This window comes from Aulonocara sp. 'chitande type north' Nkhata Bay, linkage group LG1 (genome assembly GCF_057382095.1).
Source record: "Aulonocara sp. 'chitande type north' Nkhata Bay isolate Kocher_YH1m ecotype deep benthic linkage group LG1, A_spYH_male_GT1.1, whole genome shotgun sequence".
Taxonomy (NCBI): domain Eukaryota; kingdom Metazoa; phylum Chordata; class Actinopteri; order Cichliformes; family Cichlidae; genus Aulonocara; species Aulonocara sp. 'chitande type north' Nkhata Bay.
This window is the reverse complement of record NC_141344.1, coordinates 1357111-1381971: the sequence shown is the minus strand read 5'-3', so window position 1 is coordinate 1381971 and position 24861 is coordinate 1357111. Positions and strand designations below refer to the sequence as shown.

Genomic DNA, 24861 nt, shown 5'->3' with positions numbered 1-24861 from the left:
TTCTTCCCCTCTGCTGTTGGACACATGAACAATAACCACATGACTGTTCCCACCACTAACACATGACCCTACGCTGTGTTCACTGCATCATTCCATGTTTGGCACTGATCACCACCTGCACTCATGTATATATCTATCTTCTTAGCACTTTTAAGTCTTATTTTTATGTCTATTTAAGCGTTATCTGACAGTATGTTTGCACTAAGTACCGCAGCAATTTCCTAATGTTGTAAACCTGCTCAACATTTGGCAATAAAACCCTTTCTGATTCTGATTCTGATCCTTGTGAAGGTTTGTTTCATGTTTGGTAAGCTTCCTGCCCTTTTTATGGCTTCACTGTGTTGTGTATGGTGAACCAATACAGGAATTGAACCATACATTGGGTGTGGGGGAGATTACCCTCTTTATGACCAGGATGTTGTTAGAAACAGTTGTGATCAGGAAGTCACGCACAGACATTCTTGCACACGTGCACACACACATTCTCACATGCATGTCCTTCACGGGAATAAGTCCCAGGGTCAGTGGGGTCTAAGTTTAGACCCAACACCCACCCTACTTTAGTGTTCTGGTCACAATTGACCAGTTAGTCTTAACAGCTCTTAAATTAACATAAGAAACGTCAGTTCAGTGGGCCATTCAGGGGGTTGGAGGCCAAATGGGGTGGAGGTTGGATTCCAATTCATTTTCTATGGTGTTTTCTATGGCCGGGAACATTAGAGATGTAACAAAGTTGATTAAAACGTTCAAAATTCAACTAAAGAGGTGCTTATCACTTTCATATAGTGCATACTGTGGAGGATGTCATAAGACCCATAGGCAATCGGATGTAAAACACAATATTTATGGGTTTTATCATTTGTAAATTGGTCAGATTTGACCCAAACATGACAGGAAGGTAGGGGGAGGAGCTAAAAGCGCTTCTTTCAGATGCAATGAGCTGAGTGGTTGCACTGAGGCCCAGGATCAGATACAGACTGTGAATCGGAGCTTAAATGAGCAGAATGGATTACCTTTAAATGTTCCATTTAATGTAAAAACCTGAAGAACAAGTTCAGATACTTGTATTCTCAGTCAGTGCGCAGTGTAATGGTACAGAGAAATTGCAGACCTCAGAATGGACATCCTGTCTTCTCTCTGGTTTCACACTGAAGTGTTTGCAGGATTTCTGCTGGACTGGTCTGATTACACTCTCAGTGTTTCACTGAAACACAAGCTTTTCTGCTTCATCTTGTTCACACACTTCAGCCCAAACATTCAGCTCAGATCTCGTGTATCACCTCGAAGTTCTTAAGATTTCACGGGAAACCTAAAGCTCTTTATCACCTTTGCTTTTAACTGCACCCTTTGGTTACACCTGGTCTGACCTTTCAGCTTCATTCAAACAACTTTAACATCTGAGTTTGTTGAATGTGGGTAAGCTGGTCATGTGCTGCGTGTGGATTTTACACTCGTTTTTTTTCCATAAACGTGCTGTTGATGTTCTTCAGCTGCACCTTCTGACGTTTCTTTGTCTTCCAAACCCAAAAAGGCGAGCAGGGAGCTAAAGATGAACATGCCGGAGGAAACTGATGTCTGACCTTTAGGAGCTGTTGGTCTGAGAAAACCGGCTGCCAACTTCAAGTATAATTCTCCATATTTTACATTTGCACAGTATGTGGAGTACTTTATTCAGGAGAATGAAATCATTTGTAAGGACACAAAAATGTTCAGCAGTTTTTTTCTTTTATTTGAATCAGAGTGAAGAAAATACATTGACTTTCTACTCCGGCACAGATTATCTCTAATTTATGTTTCTAACTGAGAAATACGTCTGGTTAAAATTCACTGACTGTGTTTGTCCATCACGAAGGCCAACACACACACAGAGTCATAAATGTTAAGACGCCTGTTCTCACATTAACATTCCGATTAACAAATTGATAATTGTGGTCTTGAGATCAGGATTTCTCATCACTTTATCAATGAGGTCTTCAGCAGTTTTCCACACCAGGCCACGTAAATGTCGCCTGATTGCGTTGAAGAGCTCTCTCCTCTGGTCATCAGTCATCTCCCCCAGGATCTCAGGCACAGACTTGAACTTTTTACTGGTCAGCCAGCTGGAGAGGCCACCAATGACTCCACCTAGGAGACACAGAAGAGAGGGTGAATGGAAAGTCAGAACCAGGTTTGGTATCCAGTCTTGTTTCCACAAAAAGGTTAAGTGTTTGAATTATCCCAAATAAAAACATCAGAAAACACAGCTGAGGATTTTTATCTGTTTAATAATAGATTTATATTTACTGTGAACAAGTTTCGTAAAAGCCAAAGAAAAATGATCCGATTTATGGTTTTGTCCCCGTATGTGTTTCTCCTCCATGTTATCTGTTCAGATAGGGTTAGGGTCTCATTGTTCAGAAACAATGACTTTATTTTGTTTTTATTTTCTTAGTATTACCCACTGTAGGAACAGTTCCCTCTTATCTGGATCATTCATTCACTCACCAACAGCAAACCCCACAGGTCCAAAGAGAGCCGCGCATACTAATGTGCATCCTCCCGTCACAACTGTTCCTTTGAGGAGGCGCATCCAGGTGTTTCTCAGCTCTCTCTCTACATCAGGTGATAATTCATGAATCAGTTTTTCGATATGTTCATCTTTCGCTTCCATCTTCTTGGTGAATCTCCTGTAAGAGAAAAATATGATAACTGATCACCGAGAAGTTCCTATGAACTAAAACAGAATACACATCCATATTAATAATGCAGCATGAATAAGAATAAACGTCTTACCGTGCTGTCCTGAGTGTGCGAGCTGATAATCTGCTGTGCACAGAAACACTGACCTGAGCATCCCGCTTCCACTTTATATCAAGATGTCTGTGGGGCGGGTGGAGGTGTAAGTGGCTTCCAGTTCTTCTTAAGTTTCATTATTACCTGGATTGTCTCTGCAAACATCCAGTACATAATGCTGAAAATGTGCTGGTTTGTCCTGTTTTACTCGTACAAACCAAACCGGACCCTTAACACCGGAACAACTGTCACATGTTAGGAATTTTCACTTTCAATGTGAAACGATATTTCACGCCAGCCGACACCTTCGGTTGGATACTTCTTTAGCTTTATACGCACGTCTTTCAGGACTGGTTTTAATGATGTCACAGTGAGACTCCAGGTGCAGCAGTGCAGAGGAACACCTGAGATCCTGAACCCTGAAGCTCACCTACACATAAGTATGAACTTTGGACTTTTACAGTGCAAAGCCAGAGACGCTCTCGTACTATTACTTTGTCATTTTAATGTTGTGTCATAACAGCAAAGCTGTGTCAGGTAAATCACTCCTCCAGTTTAAATGAGCCGCACTGACAGAAGCAGGGATTGGTGCTTTGTGGCCTGTGAGGCCGGGTCAGGACAGGTGTGCCCACCTGTTGGTGCCATACTCTACACCCTTCTGCTGCTGATCAGTGTGCTGTGACCCTTAAGCTGTGATAACCTTTGCATTAAGATATGTGGTCCAGTATTAAAGATGAACAGTCCATAAATATCTTTGTTGGGTCCACGTGACACTAATTCTCTGCAACAGCTACAAGAGCATCTTCTGTGCAAACTGACGTGGGTCCAGTTTACCTTTCACCTCACTAAGAACACGATCTCTTCTTTAAAGCTATTCATTGCAATGGATTTGTTTTTGGTACAGGACCTTATGAGGACGCCCAGGCTACGAGACCAGCGTGGACCATAAGAGATTTGGGACTGGTGTCTAAAGACAAAGCTAAGCTCTTTCCTACGCTCCCACGATCCTACCAGTTAATCCATCAGGCTACCTGCTTCTGTAATACTGACCTTTCTAAAGGTTCCTCCCTGCTCAGACACAAGCTGCTCCATAATGTAGCTCTGTTACCTACTGAAGTCAATATTCCAGCTGCACAGCTTCATAGGAAGTGAGTCAGCTGAAAACATCTGGAGCATCAGCAACAGGACGCAGCAGAGCCAGGACTGCTGCCCTCCTCAGCTCACAGACCATCACAGGCTGATGTTGAAGAAGAGGAAGCATGGAGCTGTCCCACTTTACAGATGTGTCGCTGCCATCAGAGTTTCTCATTTTAAACATTTGATGTGTTTTCTCTCTTCTACTCAGAATAAAATCTGAGTTTATGAGATTTGGTAGAAGCTGATTTCTGATTTGGTGAAAATTGGGTCAAAGTCAACCAAATATGAAGATCAGTAAAAACTTTATATTGCCCACAATCATCAAATTTCACAACAACATACCAGGTCTTCCTCGACAGACACGAGTACCAAGGTTGGCTAAGCCCAAGGTCAATGTTGACCTTTCAATTCAATTTTATTTATACAGATCACAACAACAGTCGCCTCAAGCTGCTTTACACTGTCAGGTCGACCCTACAATAACACACACAGAGAAACCCAACAATCATATGCCCCCCTATGAGCAGCACTTTGGCGACAGTGGGAAGGAAAAACTCCCTTTTAACAGGAAGAAACCTCCAGCAGAACCAGGCTCAGGGAGGGGCGGGGCCATCTGCTGTGATTGGTTGGAGAGAGAGAAGGAAGACAGGATAAAGACATGCTGTGGAAGAGAGCCAGATTAAATAAGTAGTATGAGAAATGCGTTGTGTGACAGGCGACGCAGAGAGCTGTACAACACAGTTTTTATTTGTCCAATGCAACGTCCTGCAGTGTCACAATGATGTCATAACACGCTGCAGTAAAAACATGATAAAAAACATCAGAGGTGTAGTACCAGCCCTCGGTCTTCGGGGGGAGTAATCATTTTACAGTGTACCAGCTGAGCTGTCAGTCATCAAAGCTGCTGAACAAATATTGAATGAAAAGCTTGAAATCTGAGAGCAGCAGCACTCTAAAAAGACCCTGATGCAGAGTGTGCGAATGAGCAGATTTTCTAATCCAGATTAAATTACACGCTGGTCCCATTCAGGGATTAAAAAAGCCAAAGTAACAAAGACATCAGTGCTGCACAAACATTGCTGAGAACTTCGTCTGTGTGAGCTGCGAGACGTCCGTGATTCAGTTCAAAGGTCAGGTCCACGTGGAACCATCCCTCAGTCCTTGTAGCGCACCTCCGCTTTCAGCTCCTTGGTGACGTAGCTAATTAAGGCAGCGGCGACCTGCTGCTGGAGGGTGGAGTTCCCCATCACGAGCGAGACGAGCTGGGCCGCGTCCGTCCAGTCCAGGTTCCCCAAGACGGCCGTGATGGACTCGTAGAGCTGCCTCTGCTGCGGGGGAGGCAGCTCCATCAGGATCTGAGGCAGAGGTCTGAACTGCCCGCTGGTCAGCCAGCTGCCCAGGAGACCGCCGACGGCGCCGCCTGACAGAGATGCAGAAGAAGAACACCAGCGCGTCAGAGGCGCACACACAGGCGTAAACAGGCTTAAGTAACAGCTGTGGCCGAGGTCAGCGACAGCGACGTCCAACTTTAAACGTCTAAAGCTTTAAACACAGGCTGTTCACATCAATACATTTATTGATTGATTATATTATATCTATTATGGAAAAGATCAGAGCGTGTTAAGGCGTGTGCTTTCAGGCCATGCATGTGAGCACCTGTGAGGACATAAAGCCTCCTGGTGGACAAACTTGTGACTCCCCTGTTGAATTATGGGCTTCGCCAGAGTTTCAGAAAACTTGACCTCTGACCTTGACCTCTTATCAAATGAGATGTTAGTACACGCACCGTGCTGTGAATTTTAAACTCTGCGTCGCCTCGTTCTCAAGTTATCAGATTTACAAACTTTGGTGACCAAAGTGCGTCTGTGTTTCCATCAATGCAAACGACTAAATTCAGCGTGTGGTTAAAAATAATCGTCACACATGTGAAACGGCTCTGCCTTCACTGAGGTCGTTTACCTGTTCGTTCACACAGGTGTGCTTTAACTCTCCTGTCGGCCACACAAAGCGATTTACATAACGCCAGAGGCCTTTCAAGATGGCTGCTGTGTGGGGAGGACTTTGCTGGTCCAGGTTACTGAGGCTGCCCGCGTGACGATCACTGCAGCAACTAAAGCCTCCAAACGTCTTCTTACCTGCAGTTACTGCAGAGGACTCGAACCTGCTCGTGTTTACTGCCTTCTACCACAAAAAGCACAAATCCTCAGAGCGTGTTATTACTCTGACAGCTGTGGCAAACACGCGGCCTCGTCCACAGTCAGGTTTAAACCGACAAACTCAAACCCAGCGTCCTCCTCTGTTTCCTTTTATGTCTTTTTATCTCCTTCTGCTGAATCAGCAGATTTAATTCCTCCTCCTGCTTCTTCTACTTACCGACAGCGATCCCCGGAGGTCCGCCGAGCAGCCCGCCCACAAACGCAGATCCTCCCGCCACCATCGCCCCTTTGGTGGAGTTCTTCACGGCGACCTTGATCTCCTCGTGAGCCGACACTTCACAGCACAAACGCATGACGTCGTCCATCCGGGCGGGCATCTCTGCGACTCCACGTGGTGTCTTTCCTGAAAACAAGGTCCAAAAATGAAGATGAGTGTAAGTAGTTATTCCTTACACAGCGACGCACACCTGGGACAGGTGAGCTGCCAGCGTCACAGTTTCACAGGTAAATCTGCTGTTAGCGTGTCGCAGCTGTCACATCTTTAATCGCATTTCTGTGGTTGCTGCATCATTGATGCAACAGTGTGTGAGCTCCGTGAGAGAGGCAGCGGTGACTAACGTCACACACAGCGTGTCACAGTAACACACGCGTGTGCGACACGAGGTCACGTGTGTACTGACTCCGTGTCTATCTGCGACCACACAAACCACCCAACCCGAGCCTACGCTGCTCAGCGGTTGCGATTTCTCTCGCGTCTCCTTCTCTTCCTTCTGCTCCGCCTCCACCTTTCCCAGCATCCACCTGTGCCAAATGTGCAGCTGTATGATGACGCATGAATAGAAATAACATACAGTAGAAATGCAGCACAGACACAAAAGTGGAAGCAGCACGTCTGACCCTAAAATAAAAACCAGTTTCAGTTTTCCATCAGCTGCTGACTGTGACATGTAACAAAGAAAAGTGAGATTCAAAGAGCAGAGTGTCATCCACCTTCAGCCTGTTTGCATAAAACTGTCACGCACACGCGAGGCACGGAAAGGACCACAGCTTGGTTTCACTTTTACTTTCCAACACAGCCTGAAACCATCAGACGGCCTGTGATCATTATAATTACTCGAATAAACCACATCCACGGCCCTGCTGCGTTATCTTTCGTGTTTCTTAGGGGGCTGTCAGAGCTCCGGGTTCAGGACAGGCTCCGTGTAAACGCGTCGGGCACAATCACAGCAGTTGGACTTAAATTAGACGGTTTCTGAGCGGAGTTTGGTGGGACGGGCTCGGCAGTGACAGGTGTAGCACACCGGCAAACAAGAAGTAACTACAGAGTCAGGACGTGAACATCAGCTGCTCTGTCTGACTCACAGAGTCGGATAATCTGAACCGGTTGGATTCAACTGCGAACTCGGGACTTTTTTTTACCGAACACTCAGACTCGTTCCCCTCTCTGTGTGAGGCTGCAGAGGTCAAAGGTCACACAGCTGATCGGAACACATTCTGCTTACCTTCAGTCCGTCACTGTCCGCAAACTGTAGACAACTTCCGGCTCTGCAGATCAATGAAGGAGGAAACACACGAGCCTGTTTGATTCTTCTTCGCTGAACACAAACCGGAGAAACGGAGAGAAGACGGTCCGGTGCGCCGGTCCGCTCAGGAACTCACGTTAAAACACTCACGCTCTAATCTCACTCTACTTTTGTTTAACGAACGCATGCGCACAAAGTTTGATACGCTCAAAGAGCACATGCGCACTAAACAAGCCGGAGACCGGAGAAACTTCAAACAAAGTTTCTACACGGAGAGTTCTGATTGGTCGCTGCAGCTCGCTACGTCACCCAAGCCTCCACATTGGTCGCTTGAATTAAAAAGAAAAAAGAACTAAATTCTTTCTTCGTGTTTTGAAAGTCAGCTCGGTTCATTTCCAGCATCCTGCAGCGCGCTGTGGTCGTTTCTGTATATAAGGATTTAGATTGTTTTGATATTGTGGTATATTGTTCATTGTGTTGCTCGTATGTTGTGTTTTAAATTGTTGTGCACTTCGCTCTGTCCTTCACATTTGACTTTATTAAATATTATGATATTTAATTATCTGCTTGATTTTCTTATTGTATTCATTCTGTTTAGCTTTGACCTCCTTCGGCTGTTTGTTTGGTCGGATGTTACCGAACTTCAGACCAGAGGACGTTTCTGTGTTTTATGTTTGACTCATTTCTTCTTCTTCTGCTGAATCGAAGAAAAATGAAGTAAATCGGACCTCGCTGTCCTCACCTGCAGTACCTGCGGCTGCCACCAGGAGGCGCCGCCCCCTTTGTTTTAATATGTGAAGCGTTTGTTTCATTGAAGCTGCGTCCCACACACGCCCCGAGTGGGGTGAATGTGGGACTCGGGACCTTGTAGCTGTCACAAACATTCATATCTGATCCTGCGTCTGAATCCTGTTTGTCTTGTTTCCTGTCTGAGAGCAGAGGGACTATTTAACCTCCTCGCATCCTAATATCACCGTTTCATAAAGAGAAACAGAGCGCGGTCCAAGCACCGGCACAGCGAGCTGGAGCAGCCTCCGCGTCCATCACTGACATGTTTACATTTATGCTATTTGCATCTTTATTTCACGCTTTCTTCCTATTTTTACTTCCTGTTGCGTCACACTGCCACAAAGACGTTACCCTCATCCGTGTTTGTGATTGCTGAGCTCCAGATCGCTGAGCGCGCGGGTTAACCCAGCGAGCAGATAACCTGCTTCCGGTGACCTCTGACCCTGACCGGTACGCTGAGGAGTGACCTCAGGCCTGCCGGGTCTGCCCGGCTGAACTCGGCTCAGTGCGAGGATCGGGGCAGGGGGCGGGGCTTTGTTTGTTTACGTGTGATGCAGTGAGATACGCTCCGCCTGATTGGGTGGATTTTGGTGACGTTTGAGGCAGCGGGGGAGGAGCCTGTGTGAGATAAACAACCTGTGGATGAAAACAAGCACAGAGAGAACCGGAAGCTTCAAAGCAGCGAAAACATCGACTTATCGGAGCAGGTGGGTCTGAATCTTTAGTTACACCCACGCGTGACCTTTGACCTGCACGCGGTTAGTGTTAGAGTCTCTGTTCCGCCGTACCTGAGCACGGGCAGGGTGCTTGTTCCAGCTGGAGGTACACGGAGTCCTGCCGAGGTCTGTTTCTCACGCACGCACAGAGGCGCGTGTCTGTTAGTGAGTGCGTGCACTTCTGTTGTGTTTCACGCGCAGATGTTTCTGTAAACACGATGAAGCTGAGGGTCACGTGATGAAGCGGAGCTGCAGTCAACATGTGAGCAGGACAAACGCACAGGAACAACGGTTCTCAGTTTAATAGAAAATAAAGTTTTATTATTTTAAGATCTTATAAACTGCAGTTGAGCAGTAATGTGGAAACAGGAGGTGAAAGGTCACGACCCGGCTTCCTGTCTTTGTGGAACATCACCTGGGGTCAAGCTGCTCAGGTTTCTGAGGCCTCGGCGTCATGAGGGAAGCTTTTTACCTGTGATGATCTCACCTGTGTGCTGCTCTTTATCCACAGGTGCTGTCAGAAACGTCGGGATGATCGGAAAGATTCTTGCTCAGCTTATCGGGAATGCCAGCGAGGACCAGGAGTCAGCAGGAGAAGAACACGAGACGCTGCGGGAGTTCGAGGACGAGGGCTGGGTCATCGTTACCCTGCCAGGTGAGAAAGTCAACCTGCTTCAGGTGTACACGCTGCAGCGCCGATGCTTCTAAACATCTCTGATCCTCATGCAGAGGACGGGCTTCTGTCGGCTCCAGACGGGGACCTCCTCGAGAACCTGCTGATCGAACACCCGAGCATGTCCGTCTACCAGATGAGACGCGGGGTGGGTGGAGCCGAGGAGGAGGAGCCGGGCTCTGATGAAGAGGAAACCTCAAGGTTATGATGCTGACGATGCTTTCATTCAGATAATCTGAAACCAGTTTTACAAACACAGAAGACAGCAGGGCAGGTGGGCGTGGTTTATAATGTGGCTTCCTGTGTGTCTCTCCAGGCCTGTGGCGGTAAGGCGGCATGTATCCTGGCGTCTCGCCGCCTGGGGGCTTCCTCTGCCGTACAACATCCAGCTGCCGGCGGCGCAGCGTGCCAGGAGCCGTGCTGAAGGCAGGAAGCTGAGCCGCGGCGCCCTTCACAGGCAGAACCTCACCAAGACACGCTTCTGCCCTGCAGAGCGGCGCTACGGACACTTCAAGCAGCCCTGCCAGCGTCTCTACAACTACTGACTCCAATATCGGCGCCGCTCAGGCTTCACCTCGCCGTTACATCACGTGACATTCACCACTTCCTGTGCAGTAATCAAACAGCTGAAAGAACCACACGTTTTTCATTCTTCTGTAAACTTTATTGTCAGCAGGGCGAGCGCCGCGCGGCAGGACAGTCACTGCTCAGATTAATGTTGATGATGTCAGAGCTTCGTGCTCTGTCGCCGTGTTCAAATCTGTCATTTTGGCGGCTTCGCTCTTCTTCTTCTGCGTGTTAAAGTGTGTGATGAGTTGACCTCTTGACCTTTGCAGCGTTCCTGCTGCTTTTCTACTTTTTATTTGACACAAATGTGAGATTTTAATTTTTATTTGTGTGTATTTATAAAATGTTTTAAAAAAGCAAAATAAAGTTTTTGAGATTTTCTAAAGCTGCGGTCTGCGTGTCTTTATGGTGGGGGCTCGTTCACTGCCGGAGCTTCCGGATTTTTCCCATGAACCTCTTCACCTGCTGCGGGTCCACCTCGTTGGCCCAGTGCCCGCCCAGCTTAAAGTGGGAGCCCACTATCATCGCGTTTGCATCCAGGTAGCTCTCGACATTGTCATAGGTCACTCCTGAGCCAATCAGCACGGGGATTCCCACAGACTGGGAAACGTCTGGAAAAACAGAAAAAATCACTTTAATGAATTTCTATTTAAGAACACGTCAGCAGTCGAAAGCTTCGTTTCCCACCGTCCAGCAGCACACGAACGCATCTCAACCCTCCAGACTTACAAACCCTGAAGTCCACCTGAGGCTGTGAGCAACGAGGTTTAGAATTTGAATTAGATCATTTAGATTTCATTTAAACCTCTGAATATTACAAAGGAATCTAGTAGATCGCTACTAAACGCACTGCAGGCTGGACTCAGCACAGAGAGGCGTCGGGGTGAGGGCTGCTGTGGTGCTACTTCCTGCCTCTCAGTCGATATGTGACCCACCCTGATTAGTCTCACCTGTTCCCACTCTGATGATCCTTCTGTTCCCTGACACAGTCCTGGCTCCGTGTTGGGACCTGGACTTTGGGCCGTGTCTCTGATACGTTTGCCTCGTTTACTGTCAGCTGTTTGGACCTTGGGTTGAAGCATTGCTAACTAAAACGCAGCCGCTGCTAGCATGCGTGGTTTGTTTATCTCGCCTGGAGCAGCCTCTGCTATATAAACATCATCACCGAGTGCTAACTCCTTGGAGCTCAAAGGTATCTGACTGCATGCTGCGCAGGTCCTTTGGGTCGGTGCAGGACAGTGTGTGTGCAAACAGGCTCACTGCATGCATATTCTCTGGCTTCATAATGACTTTGCTCACCTGAGGCGTGCCCTCTCTGACCTGCCAGAGTCTCCTGCCTGTGCGCAGAGGGGTGTGGCAGATATAAGACTGACACATTAGAGTGTGACAGAATAGAAAATACGCTTCAGATGCCTTCACCACCTGCAGAGCTGCACTCAGTGAACCTCCGCTCACACGCGTGACCTGGTGAATGTGTCTGAACATGACCAGCACCTGTGTGTGTGTGTGTGTGTGTGTGTGTGTGCGCGCGCGCGCAGCAGTGGCATGTACAGCACTCAGACTGTTTACAGGCTTGAGTGTCCGGCTGCTATAAATATCCTGGCTGCTGCTGCGAGGACGCGGTGCAGAGTTCAGACTCAGTAACCTGAGCTGATACAAACCTTACTGACTGATTACTGCAGGATTTATGGTCCTGTGCATGAAGCTGCATGAAGCTGCATGAAGCTGCAGAGCAGCACCTCAACGCTGATTGCTTAAATGTTTTAAACAGGAAATGGACCTACAGATGAGGAAGCACAAAAACACGGCACTCATCAGTAACACCTGAGGGCAGGTATAGCTCTGGGTTTATCTCAGTGAATGTCGGTGGAGCCATGACTTTCATTTCTAAGCTTTCGATAGGAAATGGACTGGTTCTTTTCTACTCTGATCACTTAAAGACACAGAGGGAAAAACGAGTGGATTTACCTCCCACAAACAGCTCAGGTGGGCTTGACCCCCTGCTGTGAGTGTGACATTTAAAATTCAGACTCTTTGGGCGCCGGTTTAGCTCAGTGGTTCGAGTGCGACCCGCGGCCCTCTCTCCCTCGGGGTGAGGGGGACCTCTTCTGGACAAACGGGGTAAAAGCAGGAGGACCTGAGGTGAGGGGGCTTAAAAAAAATGTCTGATATGTTGTGAAATACTGTTCTGAGAATAAAGTGAAGTGTGCATCCGCCCACGCAGCACAGCTGATGAAGACACACCTGAACCCTGCAGAGCCAATCAGCTGTTTCTGTGCTGCATGCAGGTGAATCCTTTCTGCAGCTCTAACAGGAGTCACCTGACCTGAGATTTTAACTTCAGATTTTAATTTCAAAATAAAAATCCTTGTAATGTCTCCTTTTTATATTCTGCAGCGAGAAGCTGCTAGGATTCTGATTGTAGACGATAAAGTGATAAAATGCAGTGAGTGACGAGAGTCAGGCTAACATCTGGACAGAGTGTGCGTGTGTGCGGCAGGGGCGGGACCTCGGAGCTCCTCGGGGTCGGCCTGCAGTCCTGTGGCTGCTCCTGTGATGATGACGCCGTCTGAGAGGAAGAACTCAGCAGCACGCGCCGTCTCTGCGACGCTCACGTCTGACGTCAGGGCGTGAGAGCTGGAAACACACACACACACACACACACACACACACGTGTGGATGTTACACACTGGAGATGATAAGTGGTTTGCACTGTAATAGAAATCAAACCTTGTGTGAGGTGTGTGAAAGTTTCATGATTTGCTGCTCAGTGGGGTGGATGCTCCTCCCACAGCAGCAGGTGAGCTGCCCTTCAGTGTGTCTGCAGTAGACACCAGAAGGACACCACAGGGGACCATCAACATGAAAGCCGCAGGTCCAGGCAACATCCAGGACGGCCTAAGAGCTCGCCAAAGTGCTGACACACATTTTAACACCTCTCTCGCCCAGGCTGGCCCCATTCACGTCCCAGTGCCTGAAAGCTCAGCTGTGACAGGCATGAATGACTGTTGGCCGGCCGCTCATCCTGATTATCTGCAGCTGTACTCAGACACAGGAAGTGTTTTCACGTCTTCTTGCATCACTGAGTACTTCATTCTTTACTATAACTGCACAGCAGGTGACCTCACCTGTGCTTCTTCTTGATGTCGGTGAAGATCTGCACGTGCTCAGCTCCGATCTGTTTGCGGTACCGCAGTAACTCCCCGGCGCCGGCGTTCAGGAGGCCTTCGTCTGCCACGTGAGCAAAGACGAAGGCCTCAGCCCTGATGAAGTCCAGGCCTGGAAGCACACAGCGCCGTCACCGTGCTGATCACACGTCCTGCATCTTTCCAAACACATCAACATGAACTGAATGAACAACTGAACCTGAAGCCAGAGCCACAGCCAGAGCCTGCTGATTGGCTGCAGTCAGGATCTGCGCTCCTATAGGCAGGGACGGACAGGCGGCCCTAACGCTGCAGCAGACGGCGGTCATGCAGGCGCTCACCTCGGGGCCCGCGCTCAGAGAGTACGGCACATCGTGCATGTTTTCAACGATCAGTCCATCCTGAAAGACGGGATTGGAGGTTCGGTTAGCGCCTCGCCTGTGCAGACTGCAGAGCTGTGAGGAACGCAAACAACGTGCACAAACGTACAACCCCTGCGTCTCTGTAGATCGCTGCCTCCCGGCACGCCGCCTCGCTGATTTCAGACATTTTCAAAGAGCCCAGTGGGCTACCTGAGGAAGAGGAGGAGCCTGTTATAAAGGGTCTCAAAGAGTACCCTCAACACTTAAGGATGTGGGCACCGATGTGCACATCATGCATGTACAAGAATACGAGCGCAAACTGTGATGTTTTTCTCTGCAGCTCCTCCTACTCAAAGTCACGAGTACACCTGGTGACACATCAGGACACAACCATGATCACCTGGACGAACAACAAAACACCGCATATTTACAGCGTGTCATTATTTATTCAACACTAAACCAAAACGCAGCGTGTGAGAAACTATCAGCTGCTGCTAATCGATGCAGGTTATTGACTAACTGATCATCAGCGGTGTGAGCGCCTCTGTAAAAGCAGAGCTTTGGTCTGTTTGCAGGGCGACCGTGTTCAGGTCTGTTAACACAATCCCAAAATATTCCTACGAGTGGACGTCCCAGCAAGTTTACCCCAAGGTCAGAGCGTGCAGAAAGTGTGTGTTAGTGTGTGAAAGGTCAAAGGTCATGACAGCAGAAAAAGTGAGAGCAGGCCTTGTTTGGACAGGAGAACGGGGCCGAGGTTCAGGGTTCAGGGTGGGTCATCGTCTGCATCGATGTACTTATTGTGTATTTTGTTGCCGTGTATCTTCGTATGAAGTTAAGGTCGATCGTACTGCTGCGAGTCTCAGCCTGCAAAAGGGATGTTTGATCTCCACTCACATTGTCCTGGTTAAATAAAGTTTAACTGCCCCGTCACAGGGCGACCACACCGGTGTGCGAGGCTGAAATGTTACACGTCTGACTTAATCAAGTTCATGTCTGAGCGCAGCGTACGCAGGAAAATGTCACATATCAGCTAAATCTGAGCCAATCAGAATGTGCGATGTTGTCTTAACCTGATGACGCGCAGGCCCACGCGAAGCTGGACGCCAGCTCACCCTGAAACCACATTTTGCAAACCTCTGTGCTCTTACTGACCTCCCCCTGCCACGACCAAACACTTCACCTGAACCTGGAGGACGCCGACAGGTGGACTCTGTTACCTGGCAACGCTTTCACGTGAATCATTCCGATAACGACGGATTTTAGACGCCCAAACAGCTCCAAAAACTTCATCCTTCCCTTTCTGTGCAGACGCCACAGAATGAAACCTGTTTGTGTCGTTCTCAGGAGGGGGTCATGTGACTGACCAAAGGTCGACTTTGTTCTGTTCACCAAACAAAAAGAGTATTTCAGCTTCACCGAAGACACGAACACAATCATCTCTGGAACAAGTTTCCTGGCTGTAAATCAGGGCCAGCAGGACGTGTCTCATCTATTTAACTTTTACGCTCTCTGAGGAAGCTGAAGTTTAACCATTAATGTTTGTCTGCACTCACCTGGCTCTGGGTTTCCTCTCAGACTCACCTTCCTCCACTTTCACCCACTTATTAAAACTTCTATTCTTCATATAGCAGCAAACCTCGAAGCTCCGTGCCGACCGCAGGAAACTCAAAGCAGTCGTTCTGCGCCTGGCAGCTCCATCACCCTCCCTCCTCTGCACATGCTCAAACCATCTCATCCTCTCTGACTCTCAGCTGCTCCTCTGATGGACTCCTCCTTCTCACTCCCAGTGAACGTCTGAACATCTTCAGCTCATCCTCTGCCATCTCCAAACAGCAGAGCTCACTGCTGTCTTTGAACCTTCCCTTTGTCTCGTGCTGCTACCCTTCCGTCACGAATCACCCCTGACATTCATCTCCACCCGCTCCGCCCTGCCTTCTTCACCTCTCTAGTGCACCGTTCATTGCTTTGGGTCCACACCAAGCCTCCTTGTCCTCCTTCCTTTGTCCAGAGGACACTCCCTGCAGTTTCCCTCAGCTTTACTTTCCCAGCATCCTTCCTTCACTCACTTGCTCTTCTTGATGTCCAAAGTCACCCTGCAGTCAACCATCCGATACTGTCCAGCTACATCCTCCCTGACACCACCTCAGTCTCATATCTCGCTCAGATCACACCTTCTGTACCTTCCTCCACCCCTCTGACCTCCACCCTGTGGGGCGTACACACTGACACCCTTCGACCTCACGCTTCATACTGGTGACCTTGCCTGTTACTCCTCACCTCCACAGCACTGCTCAGGCTCCTCCTTCAGGATTACTCCTGCTCCATTTCTCCTCCCGTGATCAGAGCTGTCTGTAAATCACGAGGAAGCCTCGGTGCTTCCCACAGCTCAGAGGGATCATCGTGGAAGTCTCCACTGTCCTGACCTGTGCTGCTGTGTTTGTAAATGCAGATGCTGAGCTCTGTTACGGGTCATGTCTCAGCAGCAGGAGGAAGGATGGTACCGATGTGACGTTATTGCATTTCCTGTATAAGCTGGTTATTAAAACCACGGCCTAATGAATTATCATATTCAGCCTGCAGCAACAACCGTGTGAGGACGCTGTCATGTGATCACGTGACCAGAAGCCACAGATTTGCTGACGTCAAAGGTTGGTTCGCCTCCTGCCACTTTATCAGATTTAATGGTGAAGTTGGGAGCCCGGGGAGGAGTCCGGAGGCGGCTGAGCGGGTCACTCCGTTACGGTCGGAGGCGGGGCGAGTACGGCAGCCCGCAGTGGACATGTGGGAGGCGATACGCTTCATTTTCCCGCTGAATCACAACCCGGTCCCGTGACAGACACTGAAGGTAACGCGCACGGAACCCGCTCGCTCACTTGCTGCGTCATTCTGCCCGCTTTGCGTCGTTTTCCGCGTCTTTCTGCGCCGCTTCTGCCTTTGTTTACATCTGACACACAGCCACGCGGTGCCCGAGCGCTTCCGGTCTGCGAAGATCCGCCCCTCGCAGCTGTCAGCGCGGCACTCACGCCCCCATTTTTACCGGCAAAACTAAAAACTCACCGTTTCCTTCACGCTCGCGACCATCCGCGTAGAGTTCAGCCAGCATACCTGCCGCGTGCCCTGCACAGGTGAGCGGCTGAGGTGACGCAGCTCAATGCGGCTGTAAAGCGGCGCAGAGGGTGGAGATTTAGCGCCAACTGGAATCTACGCCTCCTGACGTGGAGCTCATCTGCACTCTGCGAGGCGCCAGCTCGGAGCAGTTAGCCCGGCCTAAGCTCAGAATCCCGGGCACCGCGAGCAGGAGAGCACCGGAGGACAGAGAGCACACACCTGGAGAACACACTTGGAGAACCCGAGGGGAACCCACTGCGGGGTTAAACCTTCCTTTGGAGCTCTCGGCGGAGCAGGGTGAACTTCAAGGGAGGAACTTGAGGTGAGTTTCTGCAGCTGGCTAAAAGTTTGCGTGAGTAGAATTGGGGCTTGATTGCCTGCAGCGTAATGTGACCCAGGCTCCCACGTTAAACCCCCACGGTCTCCGGTCCAGACGTGGACAGCCCCCGGGGGTTCGGCTCTTTGTTGGCCGCTCCGTGTCCGCATCAGGCGGCCATGATGTGCAGCCGGACTCGGTAAAATATCGCTGTTTTCGGTTAACCGAGCCCCGTGGCCGCCTCAGACCAACCTTGCTCGGTGTGGCGTGGATGTCGGGGCAGTTTCCCGGGTCTCCGAGGTCCGGTGGGGGGGCTTTGGGGGCACTTGGAAGCGGCCTGCTGCCCCGCTCTCCGCGCCAGGCTGAGCCGGGCTTTGTCGGGAGGAAGGCGGCTCGGAGTGGGGGTTGGGGCCGCTGTACGTCGCACTTTTACGGCTGTTTAAGTCTAAATTTCAAGTCGTTTGTCGTCCACAGGTTTGCTCCCACGGACGCTTCCACGGCCCCGACTATAATGAGAGGAACACGGTGAGTTTGGCCCACGCAGGAAGAGCCACCAGGAGCTTTAGCCTCACGGGCTAACTAGCCTGTTGTTTCTGGACCGTGTGAGCGTTTACCCGTGCTAACCCGGGTTTGTTCGGCTGATTGTGGATATGGCAGCGCTCGCTAACAGCTGCTGTTTGCTTTGCTTGTTTCAGGGAAGACACAGAAGCGAAGAGTGCTCCTGCCGAGGCCCCCAAACACACCACAGTCCGACCGAGGAAGAGGAAGGCAGATGTTGCTATTGTGAGTGTCCTGAAAGGCTGGCAGAGGCTCCAGCAGGGCCCCCCCCCCACACACACACTCTGCTGGGGTGGGTCATTGATGTGTTTTGTCACAAAGAGGGTCACGCAGGGTTCCAACAATGTTGGACATCATATTAGAGCCACAGTGAGGAGAGCTGACAGAAGCAGTGGGCCTTCATCTGAGGGGAGATGGTGAACAGCACGGAGGCGCAGAGCGCGTCTTTAAGCTCAGGTTTTTTGTAACTGCAGCCCGAAGGTCAGCGGTCACCTGATCCAGCCCTAACTTATTAGCTTTGCCAGGAAGACGATTTGAAGGCTGATCACCTGACACCAAGCGCGGTCCACAGGAGGGGCGCCTCCAAATAACAAAAGCATGAGAACGATAACTCCAGGGTTCCTTCTTTTCTGTTTGTTCCTCAGGTTTTACCGGATCTGGATGAGGAGGTAGCAGAGATGACGAAGAAGAAGCAGCGCGAGTGTGAGGTGGGTCTAATTACCTGCAGCGACTCCACGCCCACAGTCTTGGAGGCGTGTGTTCCTCCTCCACCCTTCTTCGACTCTAACCGAGCTCTTCCTGTCTCCCAGCCGGGCTGGAGTCCTGCAGCTGATCGCGTGAGTCCGCAGAGGTGGATCTCCACGCCTGATCAGGAGGAGTGCCCGCTCGTCCCCCTGGTCAACGCCAGCTTTCCTCATTACAGCTTCCACACCACATGTGTGACACCCGTGCACCACGCGCCACTGCCCGCGCTCTGGTGAGTGGTGCTGATGGCTGCTCAGCCCTCAGTGGTCGGGGGTGTTTTCCTTTAATCTGTCACCTGTACCTGTCCCGTGTCAGCGATCTGTTTGACTCTGTGTCTGTCAGCTGGGCCAGTAAGGACGCCGTGTGGAACAACATGCTGGAGAAGGACAAGTCCTACACCAGAGACGTCCACATGATGGACAAACATCCACACCTGCAGCCCAAGATGAGGGCCATCCTCCTGGACTGGCTCATGGAGGTCAGTACTGAGTCTGTGAACCTGCAGCACCACCTGATCTCAGGTGTGTCTATACGTGAGATTTTAGCTTTACGCTAACCTTTAGCTTCAGGCTGCAGGTTTTACTGTGGACGATCCACGGCAGACGCAGCTCGGCGTCCCGGAAACCATGAAATCATTCATCTAAGAATAAACAGTAAAGATGCAGTCACCTTAATGTACTCAAGGTGTGTGTGTGTGTGTGTGTGTGTGTGTGTGTGTGTGTGTGTCAGGTGAGCGAGGTCTATAGGCTGCACAGGGAGACGTACCACCTCGCTCAGGACTACTTTGATCGCTTCATGGCCACCCAGAGGAACGTCCTCAAATCCACGCTGCAGCTCATCGGCATCACCTGCCTGTTCATTGCCGCCAAAGTCGAGGTGGGGAGGGCGGAGCTCTTCGGTACCGTGCGGGTGCTTTGTTGCGGCGTGTCTGCTGCGTTTCTTATCTTTAAATGTTTCTCTCCCAGGAGATGTATCCTCCCAAAGTCCACCAGTTTGCCTACGTGACAGACGAGGCCTGCACAGAAGACGAGATCCTCAGCATGGAGATCATCGTCATGAAGGTAAAACGCACGACCTGCCTCGGCCTTAACCGAGCTCTGAGCACACCTGTGTCCTCACCTGTGAGACACGGCCTCTGTGGCGTCATCAGGTTTCCTTTGGTTTCTCAGCTGAAGACTCGGTGACAATTTCACTGTTTGGTCCATTTAATTCAGCTTGATTTATGCAGCGTCAAAGGTGCTTTATACGGTCAGGTACAGAGAAGCCCCAGCAGCCAGACGGTCCTCTATGAGCCAGCACCTGGTGACAGTGGGAAGGAAAAACAGGAAGAAACCTCCAGGAGAACCGGGCTCAGGAAGGGGCGGAGCCATCTGAGCAGTTTAATGATGCTCATTGTGTTTAAAAAAAAAAATCAATTTTAGTTTGAATCAAGTGATCTCGATTCCTTAAATCCTGGATCTATTTTGCATATAAATGTATTTCGTCAGAAACAACACAATCTCAGGTTAAAGCTCACAAAACTATTCAACAACCAGCAAACGGCCAAAGCTGTGAACGCATCATTTCGTGATGTCATTCTGTCATCGCAGCCCTTAAACCTGCGTCAGATGGGAGATTTGGGTGTCTAACGTGGACTCGTCTTCTCTCTAGGAGCTGAAGTGGAGCCTGAGCCCACAGACTCCCGTGTCCTGGCTCAATGTTTACATGCAGGTGGCTTACCTGAAGGACGCGGACGAGCTCCTCCTCCCCAGATACCCGCAGGCCACCTTCACGCACATCGCAGAGGTACGCCGTCTGTTACCATAAATGAATTGTGCCGATGTGCTTGGAGACAAGCGTCTCTCGCTGAGGTGGGACCGTCTGTCTCCCGCCGAGTGTCTCTGATGGTGCGTCTGCTTTCAGTTGTTGGACCTGTGCATGCTGGACGTGCGCTGCCTCGAGTTTTCTAACGGCGTTCTCGCTGCTTCGGCGCTCTTTCACTTCTCGTCCCTGGAGCTGGTGGAGACCGTGTCAGGTAAAAATCCTTTTCCACACTTCCTGTTTGTCCCTGCTGGTGTGACTCCACCCCGACTCACCTCCTCCTCCTTCTGTCCGTGCAGCTCTGAAGAGGGTGGAGGTGGAGGAGTGCGTGAGGTGGATGGTGCCGTTTGCGATGGCGCTGCGAGAGGTCGGCAGCTCGCCGATGAAAACGTTCCCGGGAATCTCTGCGGATGACATGCACAACATCCAGACACACGCCCCCTACGTGACCTGGCTGGTAGGTCCAACAGCTGTGTGTGCGTGCGTTTGTTTATTTCCCCTCACAGTCACCGGTTTGTAACTTTATTGATAAGTTTGTTGCTCCGGGGCACAATCGGCTGTTTTTGACTATTTCACCTTTAAAACAGCTTCTCGCCTTGTTTGGTTTCGTTCTTTCAGGACAACCTCGTGTCTCAGTTTACCGTGTTAACACAACTGATCTGAAATCAGACAAACATAAAATCAGAGTTTTATTTTTTACTGTAACAAACACAAACATGTTTAAAGAATAATTTTCATAACTTGAAATGCAAATATAAATTGTAAGTTTGCAAAACTATGCACAAGTAACTTTGGTCGTTGCTGTGCTTTTTGGAAGTCGAATTTCCCAGAGGAACCCACCCGAGGGATTAATAAAGTTCTATCTATCTTATCTTATCTTAAGTTTTGCAAATAAAAAAGTTTTTTGCAGCCATTTACCGAAAAATGCAGCCAAGCATATTTTTTATAACCATTTCAAAGTATTTACAGAACAACCAGCTGTTCTGCATCAAATAAGAGTCCCACAAATTTTATTTGTATTTGTGCCGCTCCAAAAAATAGTTTCTGTCCACTATAAGACAGAGGAGCACGTCCCAGCCTGACGCCTGCAGGCTGGGACGTAGATCCAGAGATTTTTTATCATCTCTGGATCTACGTGGCCTCTCGACACAAGATGAGATACCTTTATTAGTCCCACAAGGGGACGTTTAAAAACTTGTCTATAGATCACTGCATCTCCATGTCGCCTTACATTGGTCGTGTGATTAGGACACGCCCACGTGTGCGTTGACCCCCAAAGCGTTAATATCAGAGCAGAAATTCAGACAGAATAATTTTGTAAAAATGATGAACGACGGCAGAAAAACGCGCTGCCACCTCTGGTTAAACGAGCTCGAAGCAGAAGAACTCCGTCGCGGCGGCGATGACCGATCGGCGCTTTAATGGTTGAAAAAAATGACATTAAATGCTCACACAAAAACTTTAAAGACAGGATCCAGAAAACTGCTCAGGATTGTTTCCGTTTCCTCCTGAGAGCCGAGGAAAACTTACGTCGTTTTTTCCAGCATGGGTTGCAGCGAGGTTAAGGCCTGAGCGGTCATCGCAGGTGGCAGATAGAGGGCGGAGTTATGTAGACTCCTGGGCGTGTACCGCAGGTGTCAATGGGGACAGGATGTAGTAAATGTGGAAAAAGGTCCAAACGTGTGCTTTTTCACATGCGTGTTCCTGCTGTGTTACAGGAAAAGGCGTACTCCTACCAGGAGGTGGAGCTGCAGTGTCACGGCGGCTGCCCCGTCCCCTCGGGCGTCTTGACTCCGCCCCTGAGCAGCGAGAAGACCGAAGAGCCGGACCGAGGCGAGGCCACCGTGGTTAAGATCAGAGCCAGCATGGAGTCTCCGCCCCCCCAGTAGCAGAGCGCTGCTGACGCCGGCGGGACAGGAAAGCTCGGCGTGTTGGATTTGAGTTTCAGCTGAGATTAAATTTTTAATTCCAGGGAGGGAAACAGCAGCGAGGAGACGCGTCACCGCCATGGGGACGTGCTTAAGCTCCGGTCTGAGCGCGAGCAGAAGAGACTTTGTTTTCATGCTTTTTATTAGCGGTGCTGCTGAACGCTCGGATCAAGTCCAACCACGCCTTTATTTTCTATGCAGAGGCCAAACTGAGGAGACCTTTAGTGCGAGCGAGCGCGCTTAAATCTATTAGTGGCCTCATTTGCCCCCAAACTATTTCTAGGGTCGTGTTTGGCTCTACGTGCTGCTATAAAGTGGGCTGAGCATGATGGGAACTGTGTGTGTGTGTGTGTGTGTGTGTGTGTGTGTGTGCGCGCGCGTGCGTGCGTGCGTTTTCCTTTTTAATGGGCACAGTGTGGCCATGTTCTGCTTGGGGACCAGTAGCTTGGCTACCTTGATGGACAGGTGAACCAGCCGGGCTTCAGAAGCTAAATGTTGACTGTCTTGAACTTTGACCTTTTTATCCCAAAAATGTCTCTACATGATTTGTTTTGTTTGTTTTTAATGAAATGCTGCTACATGTTTTCCAATAAAGGTTTTTAAGCTCTTTGACGTGATGAGTGTGAGATGGGCGAGCTCAGGCTGCGCTCCACCAGGTGGCACTGTGACACCGTCAGACGCTTTAAGCTGATAGGAAGGAAACGGGAACTCTAAGAGCATCTCTGGCACTCAAACATGAGTTCACTGCATTCAAACAGGAGGTGAGGTGTTAGGATAACACAACGGTAGTGATGCTGACAAAAAGAGCTTGAACTGAAGATGTTCTGATATTGACTGGCAGTGAGACGGGATCAGAAACGAGTCCATCAGAGGGACGGCTGAGGGGGGAGGGTGGGAGAGGAAGAGCTCAGAGGAGGTTCATGGATGTAGTGAAGGAGGACATGCAGAGGGTTGGTGTGACAGGAGGATGCTGGGATAGGAGGAGGTGGGTGTTACACAGCAGAAGACTGAGAGGTTAAAACATGTCTGTATCTCACTTCTGCAGGTTTTCCTCTGATCTGAAATGTTTTTGCATGCAGGAAACACGCAGACCATGAAGCTCGGTCTGAACCTTTTACATCCTTCAGGAGTCAGTGGCCCACACTACACCTTTAACTGTAATTCATTATTATCAGGAAGTCCTAAAAACTCCCTGAAAAGCCTTCAGCTGATCCAAAATGCTGCAGCAAGAGTCCTGACAGGGACTAGAAAGAGAGCAGATTTCTCCTGTTTTGGCTTCCTTCGCTCTCGCTCTGCAGGCCTACTTGTTGTTCCTAGAGTATTTAAAGTAGAATGGGAGGCAGAGCCTTCAGTTTTCAGGCCCCTCTTCTGTGGAAACAGGAGACAGACACTATCTCTGCCCTCGGTTTCTCTCACATTGCTGACAGTTTGATGTGAGTTGTGCTGATTTTAGATTTAATTTGAAGCTCAGACCCTCCAGAACACAAACACGTGACTCTGATCTTCATGGGGGACTCCCAGAATGCACCTGCGGGCACAGGTAAAGTCACCTGAACCTGACTCAGCTGGGTGGAGAAACTCGTGTTCTGTTCTTTGAACTCTGGATTGGAAACACAGCATGAACCAGCAGATTAAAGCAGAGAGCGTGCTGGTCCGGTCTGTGAGCCTCGATGACGGTAGCTCAGCTTTATCAGACCGAGGGTTCACTTTGTCAGGCTCTGGGGACACGAGCTCCTCGGATGGAGAGCAATGTGGACGTCTCAAAGATGATGGATGTGCTCGACGAGGGCTGACGAGTTCTTCTAAAAGCAATCAGAAACTTTAACAAGTCTAAATTTCTGCCATTCCAGGTCCCCCGACCCGGACCGCTCCTGAAACCGCTGCTTTGTTAAAGTTTGTTTATTTTAAAAGGTTTTTGATTTTGTTCTGTCAGTGCTCAGAGTGCTGGAGGCTAACAGCTACAGCCAATCACCTTGAATCTGAGCCGCCAGTTTGGACCGTTAATCAAAAACGCTTCACTGTGGTGTGACGTCACCGATCAGCTGCTGCTGCACCAACACCACCTCCGACTTCCAGGAGTGTCTGTGAATTTTCCCACTCAGGAATTCACTTAATCCTGACCCCACAGGAAGGCACGCTCGCTCCTTCAGGATCGTCTTAGTGAAGAGTGGGCTTGTTTCAGCCTCTCGAGGGTAAAAAGGCCTGACCGCTGGTCTCATTATGTGCCGAAGGAGCTGTGGATCTGCTCGCCTGGTTTCATGTCTTCACACAGGTGCATGAAAATAGCTCCGTGATCTGTCGCTGTTTTAATCAAACTTTTTATCAGGTTCCCTTTGGAGTCCCAGCGTCCGTGAGCCGCTCAGAATCAGACGATGTTTTTGTATTTATATGTTTGTGAGGCCAGTTTGGGTGGGCTGGAGTTTTGCTTTCTTCACGGTTTCTAAAGTTTCACGTGGAGATGTGCTGGAGAAAAAAAGAAGCAGCTGCGGATCGGGGGGATCGGGATCCACGTCGGGCTTCTGGTGAAGCAGCGTGGTGGATGCCTCCGGGCTCCTGGTGGGGGTGG

At 49.7% G+C, this 24861-nt stretch overlaps 5 protein-coding genes across 12 annotated transcripts; 2 read left to right on the top strand and 3 right to left on the bottom strand.

Annotated features, from left to right (window-relative positions):
* Positions 1 to 1892: 1892 nt before the first annotated feature.
* LOC147338432 (protein C19orf12 homolog) lies at positions 1893 to 2863 on the bottom strand. The gene is made up of 3 exons (XM_086298002.1): positions 2773 to 2863; positions 2485 to 2666; positions 1893 to 2124 (listed from the first exon to the last, which is right to left on the bottom strand). Exons 2-3 carry the CDS (start codon positions 2648 to 2650, stop codon positions 1895 to 1897), a joined length of 396 nt encoding a protein of 131 aa, XP_086154128.1. The 5' UTR covers positions 2651 to 2666; positions 2773 to 2863; the 3' UTR covers positions 1893 to 1894.
* A 1473-nt stretch (positions 2864 to 4336) lies between these two features.
* LOC147338431 (protein C19orf12 homolog) lies at positions 4337 to 8883 on the bottom strand. Of its 2 annotated transcripts, none has more exons than XM_086285704.1 (3): positions 8729 to 8883; positions 6283 to 6468; positions 4337 to 5329 (listed from the first exon to the last, which is right to left on the bottom strand). In XM_086285704.1, exons 2-3 carry the CDS (start codon positions 6440 to 6442, stop codon positions 5064 to 5066), a joined length of 426 nt encoding a protein of 141 aa, XP_086141830.1. In that variant the 5' UTR covers positions 6443 to 6468; positions 8729 to 8883; the 3' UTR covers positions 4337 to 5063. The 2 variants fall into 2 exon arrangements, with proteins under 2 accessions (XP_086141830.1, XP_086141770.1); XM_086285644.1 differs by lacking the exon at positions 8729 to 8883 and adding an exon at positions 7568 to 8703.
* Positions 6548 to 10718, top strand: LOC147338430 (tumor protein p53-inducible nuclear protein 1). Of its 5 annotated transcripts, none has more exons than XM_086285281.1 (4): positions 6548 to 6569; positions 9605 to 9748; positions 9823 to 9967; positions 10083 to 10718. In XM_086285281.1, the coding sequence occupies exons 2-4, from the start codon at positions 9625 to 9627 to the stop codon at positions 10309 to 10311; spliced, it is 498 nt and encodes a 165-aa protein (XP_086141407.1). In that variant the 5' UTR covers positions 6548 to 6569; positions 9605 to 9624; the 3' UTR covers positions 10312 to 10718. The 5 variants fall into 5 exon arrangements, with proteins under 5 accessions (XP_086141407.1, XP_086141461.1, XP_086141665.1 ...); XM_086285335.1 differs by lacking the exon at positions 6548 to 6569 and adding an exon at positions 8938 to 9084; XM_086285539.1 differs by lacking the exon at positions 6548 to 6569 and adding an exon at positions 9005 to 9087 and having other exon boundaries at positions 9609 to 9748.
* LOC147338429 (uncharacterized protein F13E9.13, mitochondrial) lies at positions 9442 to 16873 on the bottom strand. Of its 2 annotated transcripts, XM_086285124.1 has the most exons (7): positions 15395 to 16873; positions 15059 to 15222; positions 13969 to 14051; positions 13700 to 13880; positions 13462 to 13612; positions 12843 to 12970; positions 9442 to 10944 (listed from the first exon to the last, which is right to left on the bottom strand). In XM_086285124.1, the coding sequence occupies exons 1-7, from the start codon at positions 15574 to 15576 to the stop codon at positions 10754 to 10756; spliced, it is 1080 nt and encodes a 359-aa protein (XP_086141250.1). In that variant the 5' UTR covers positions 15577 to 16873; the 3' UTR covers positions 9442 to 10753. The 2 variants fall into 2 exon arrangements, with proteins under 2 accessions (XP_086141250.1, XP_086140901.1); XM_086284775.1 differs by having other exon boundaries at positions 9444 to 10944; positions 15059 to 15399.
* ccne1 (cyclin E1) lies at positions 16545 to 22907 on the top strand. Of its 2 annotated transcripts, XM_086283638.1 has the most exons (12): positions 16545 to 17271; positions 17740 to 17790; positions 17961 to 18048; positions 18468 to 18530; positions 18633 to 18799; positions 18910 to 19045; positions 19297 to 19443; positions 19533 to 19628; positions 20218 to 20352; positions 20470 to 20581; positions 20667 to 20824; positions 22086 to 22907. In XM_086283638.1, the coding sequence occupies exons 2-12, from the start codon at positions 17777 to 17779 to the stop codon at positions 22254 to 22256; spliced, it is 1287 nt and encodes a 428-aa protein (XP_086139764.1). In that variant the 5' UTR covers positions 16545 to 17271; positions 17740 to 17776; the 3' UTR covers positions 22257 to 22907. The 2 variants fall into 2 exon arrangements, with proteins under 2 accessions (XP_086139764.1, XP_086139026.1); XM_086282900.1 differs by lacking the exon at positions 16545 to 17271 and having other exon boundaries at positions 17309 to 17790.
* Positions 22908 to 24861: the final 1954 nt, after the last annotated feature.

What these genes read in the sequence shown, in the direction of transcription:
- LOC147338432 (XM_086298002.1), bottom strand. Translation starts at nt 2,650, where the DNA reads ATGGAAGCGAAAGATGAACATATCGAAAAACTGATTCATGAATTATCA. An exon ending in ACCTGTGGGGTTTGCTGTTG is followed by an intron (nt 2,125 to 2,484) that starts GTGAGTGAATGA and finishes TGTGTCTCCTAG; the next exon opens with GTGGAGTCATTGGTGGCCTC.
- LOC147338431 (XM_086285704.1), bottom strand. Translation starts at nt 6,442, where the DNA reads ATGCCCGCCCGGATGGACGACGTCATGCGTTTGTGCTGTGAAGTGTCG. An exon ending in ACCTCCGGGGATCGCTGTCG is followed by an intron (nt 5,330 to 6,282) that starts GTAAGTAGAAGA and finishes CATCTCTGTCAG; the next exon opens with GCGGCGCCGTCGGCGGTCTC.
- LOC147338430 (XM_086285539.1), top strand. Translation starts at nt 9,020, where the DNA reads ATGAAAACAAGCACAGAGAGAACCGGAAGCTTCAAAGCAGCGAAAACA. An exon ending in GGTCATCGTTACCCTGCCAG is followed by an intron (nt 9,749 to 9,822) that starts GTGAGAAAGTCA and finishes ATCCTCATGCAG; the next exon opens with AGGACGGGCTTCTGTCGGCT. An exon ending in GATGAAGAGGAAACCTCAAG is followed by an intron (nt 9,968 to 10,082) that starts GTTATGATGCTG and finishes GTGTCTCTCCAG; the next exon opens with GCCTGTGGCGGTAAGGCGGC.
- LOC147338429 (XM_086285124.1), bottom strand. Translation starts at nt 15,576, where the DNA reads ATGAGATGGTTTGAGCATGTGCAGAGGAGGGAGGGTGATGGAGCTGCC. An exon ending in GGCTGTGGCTCTGGCTTCAG is followed by an intron (nt 13,613 to 13,699) that starts GTTCAGTTGTTC and finishes GTGTGCTTCCAG; the next exon opens with GCCTGGACTTCATCAGGGCT. An exon ending in CGACCCCGAGGAGCTCCGAG is followed by an intron (nt 10,945 to 12,842) that starts GTCCCGCCCCTG and finishes CTGTTTTTCCAG; the next exon opens with ACGTTTCCCAGTCTGTGGGA.
- ccne1 (XM_086282900.1), top strand. Translation starts at nt 17,537, where the DNA reads ATGTCGGGGCAGTTTCCCGGGTCTCCGAGGTCCGGTGGGGGGGCTTTG. An exon ending in GCGCCACTGCCCGCGCTCTG is followed by an intron (nt 18,800 to 18,909) that starts GTGAGTGGTGCT and finishes TGTGTCTGTCAG; the next exon opens with CTGGGCCAGTAAGGACGCCG. An exon ending in TGGAGATCATCGTCATGAAG is followed by an intron (nt 19,629 to 20,217) that starts GTAAAACGCACG and finishes TCTTCTCTCTAG; the next exon opens with GAGCTGAAGTGGAGCCTGAG.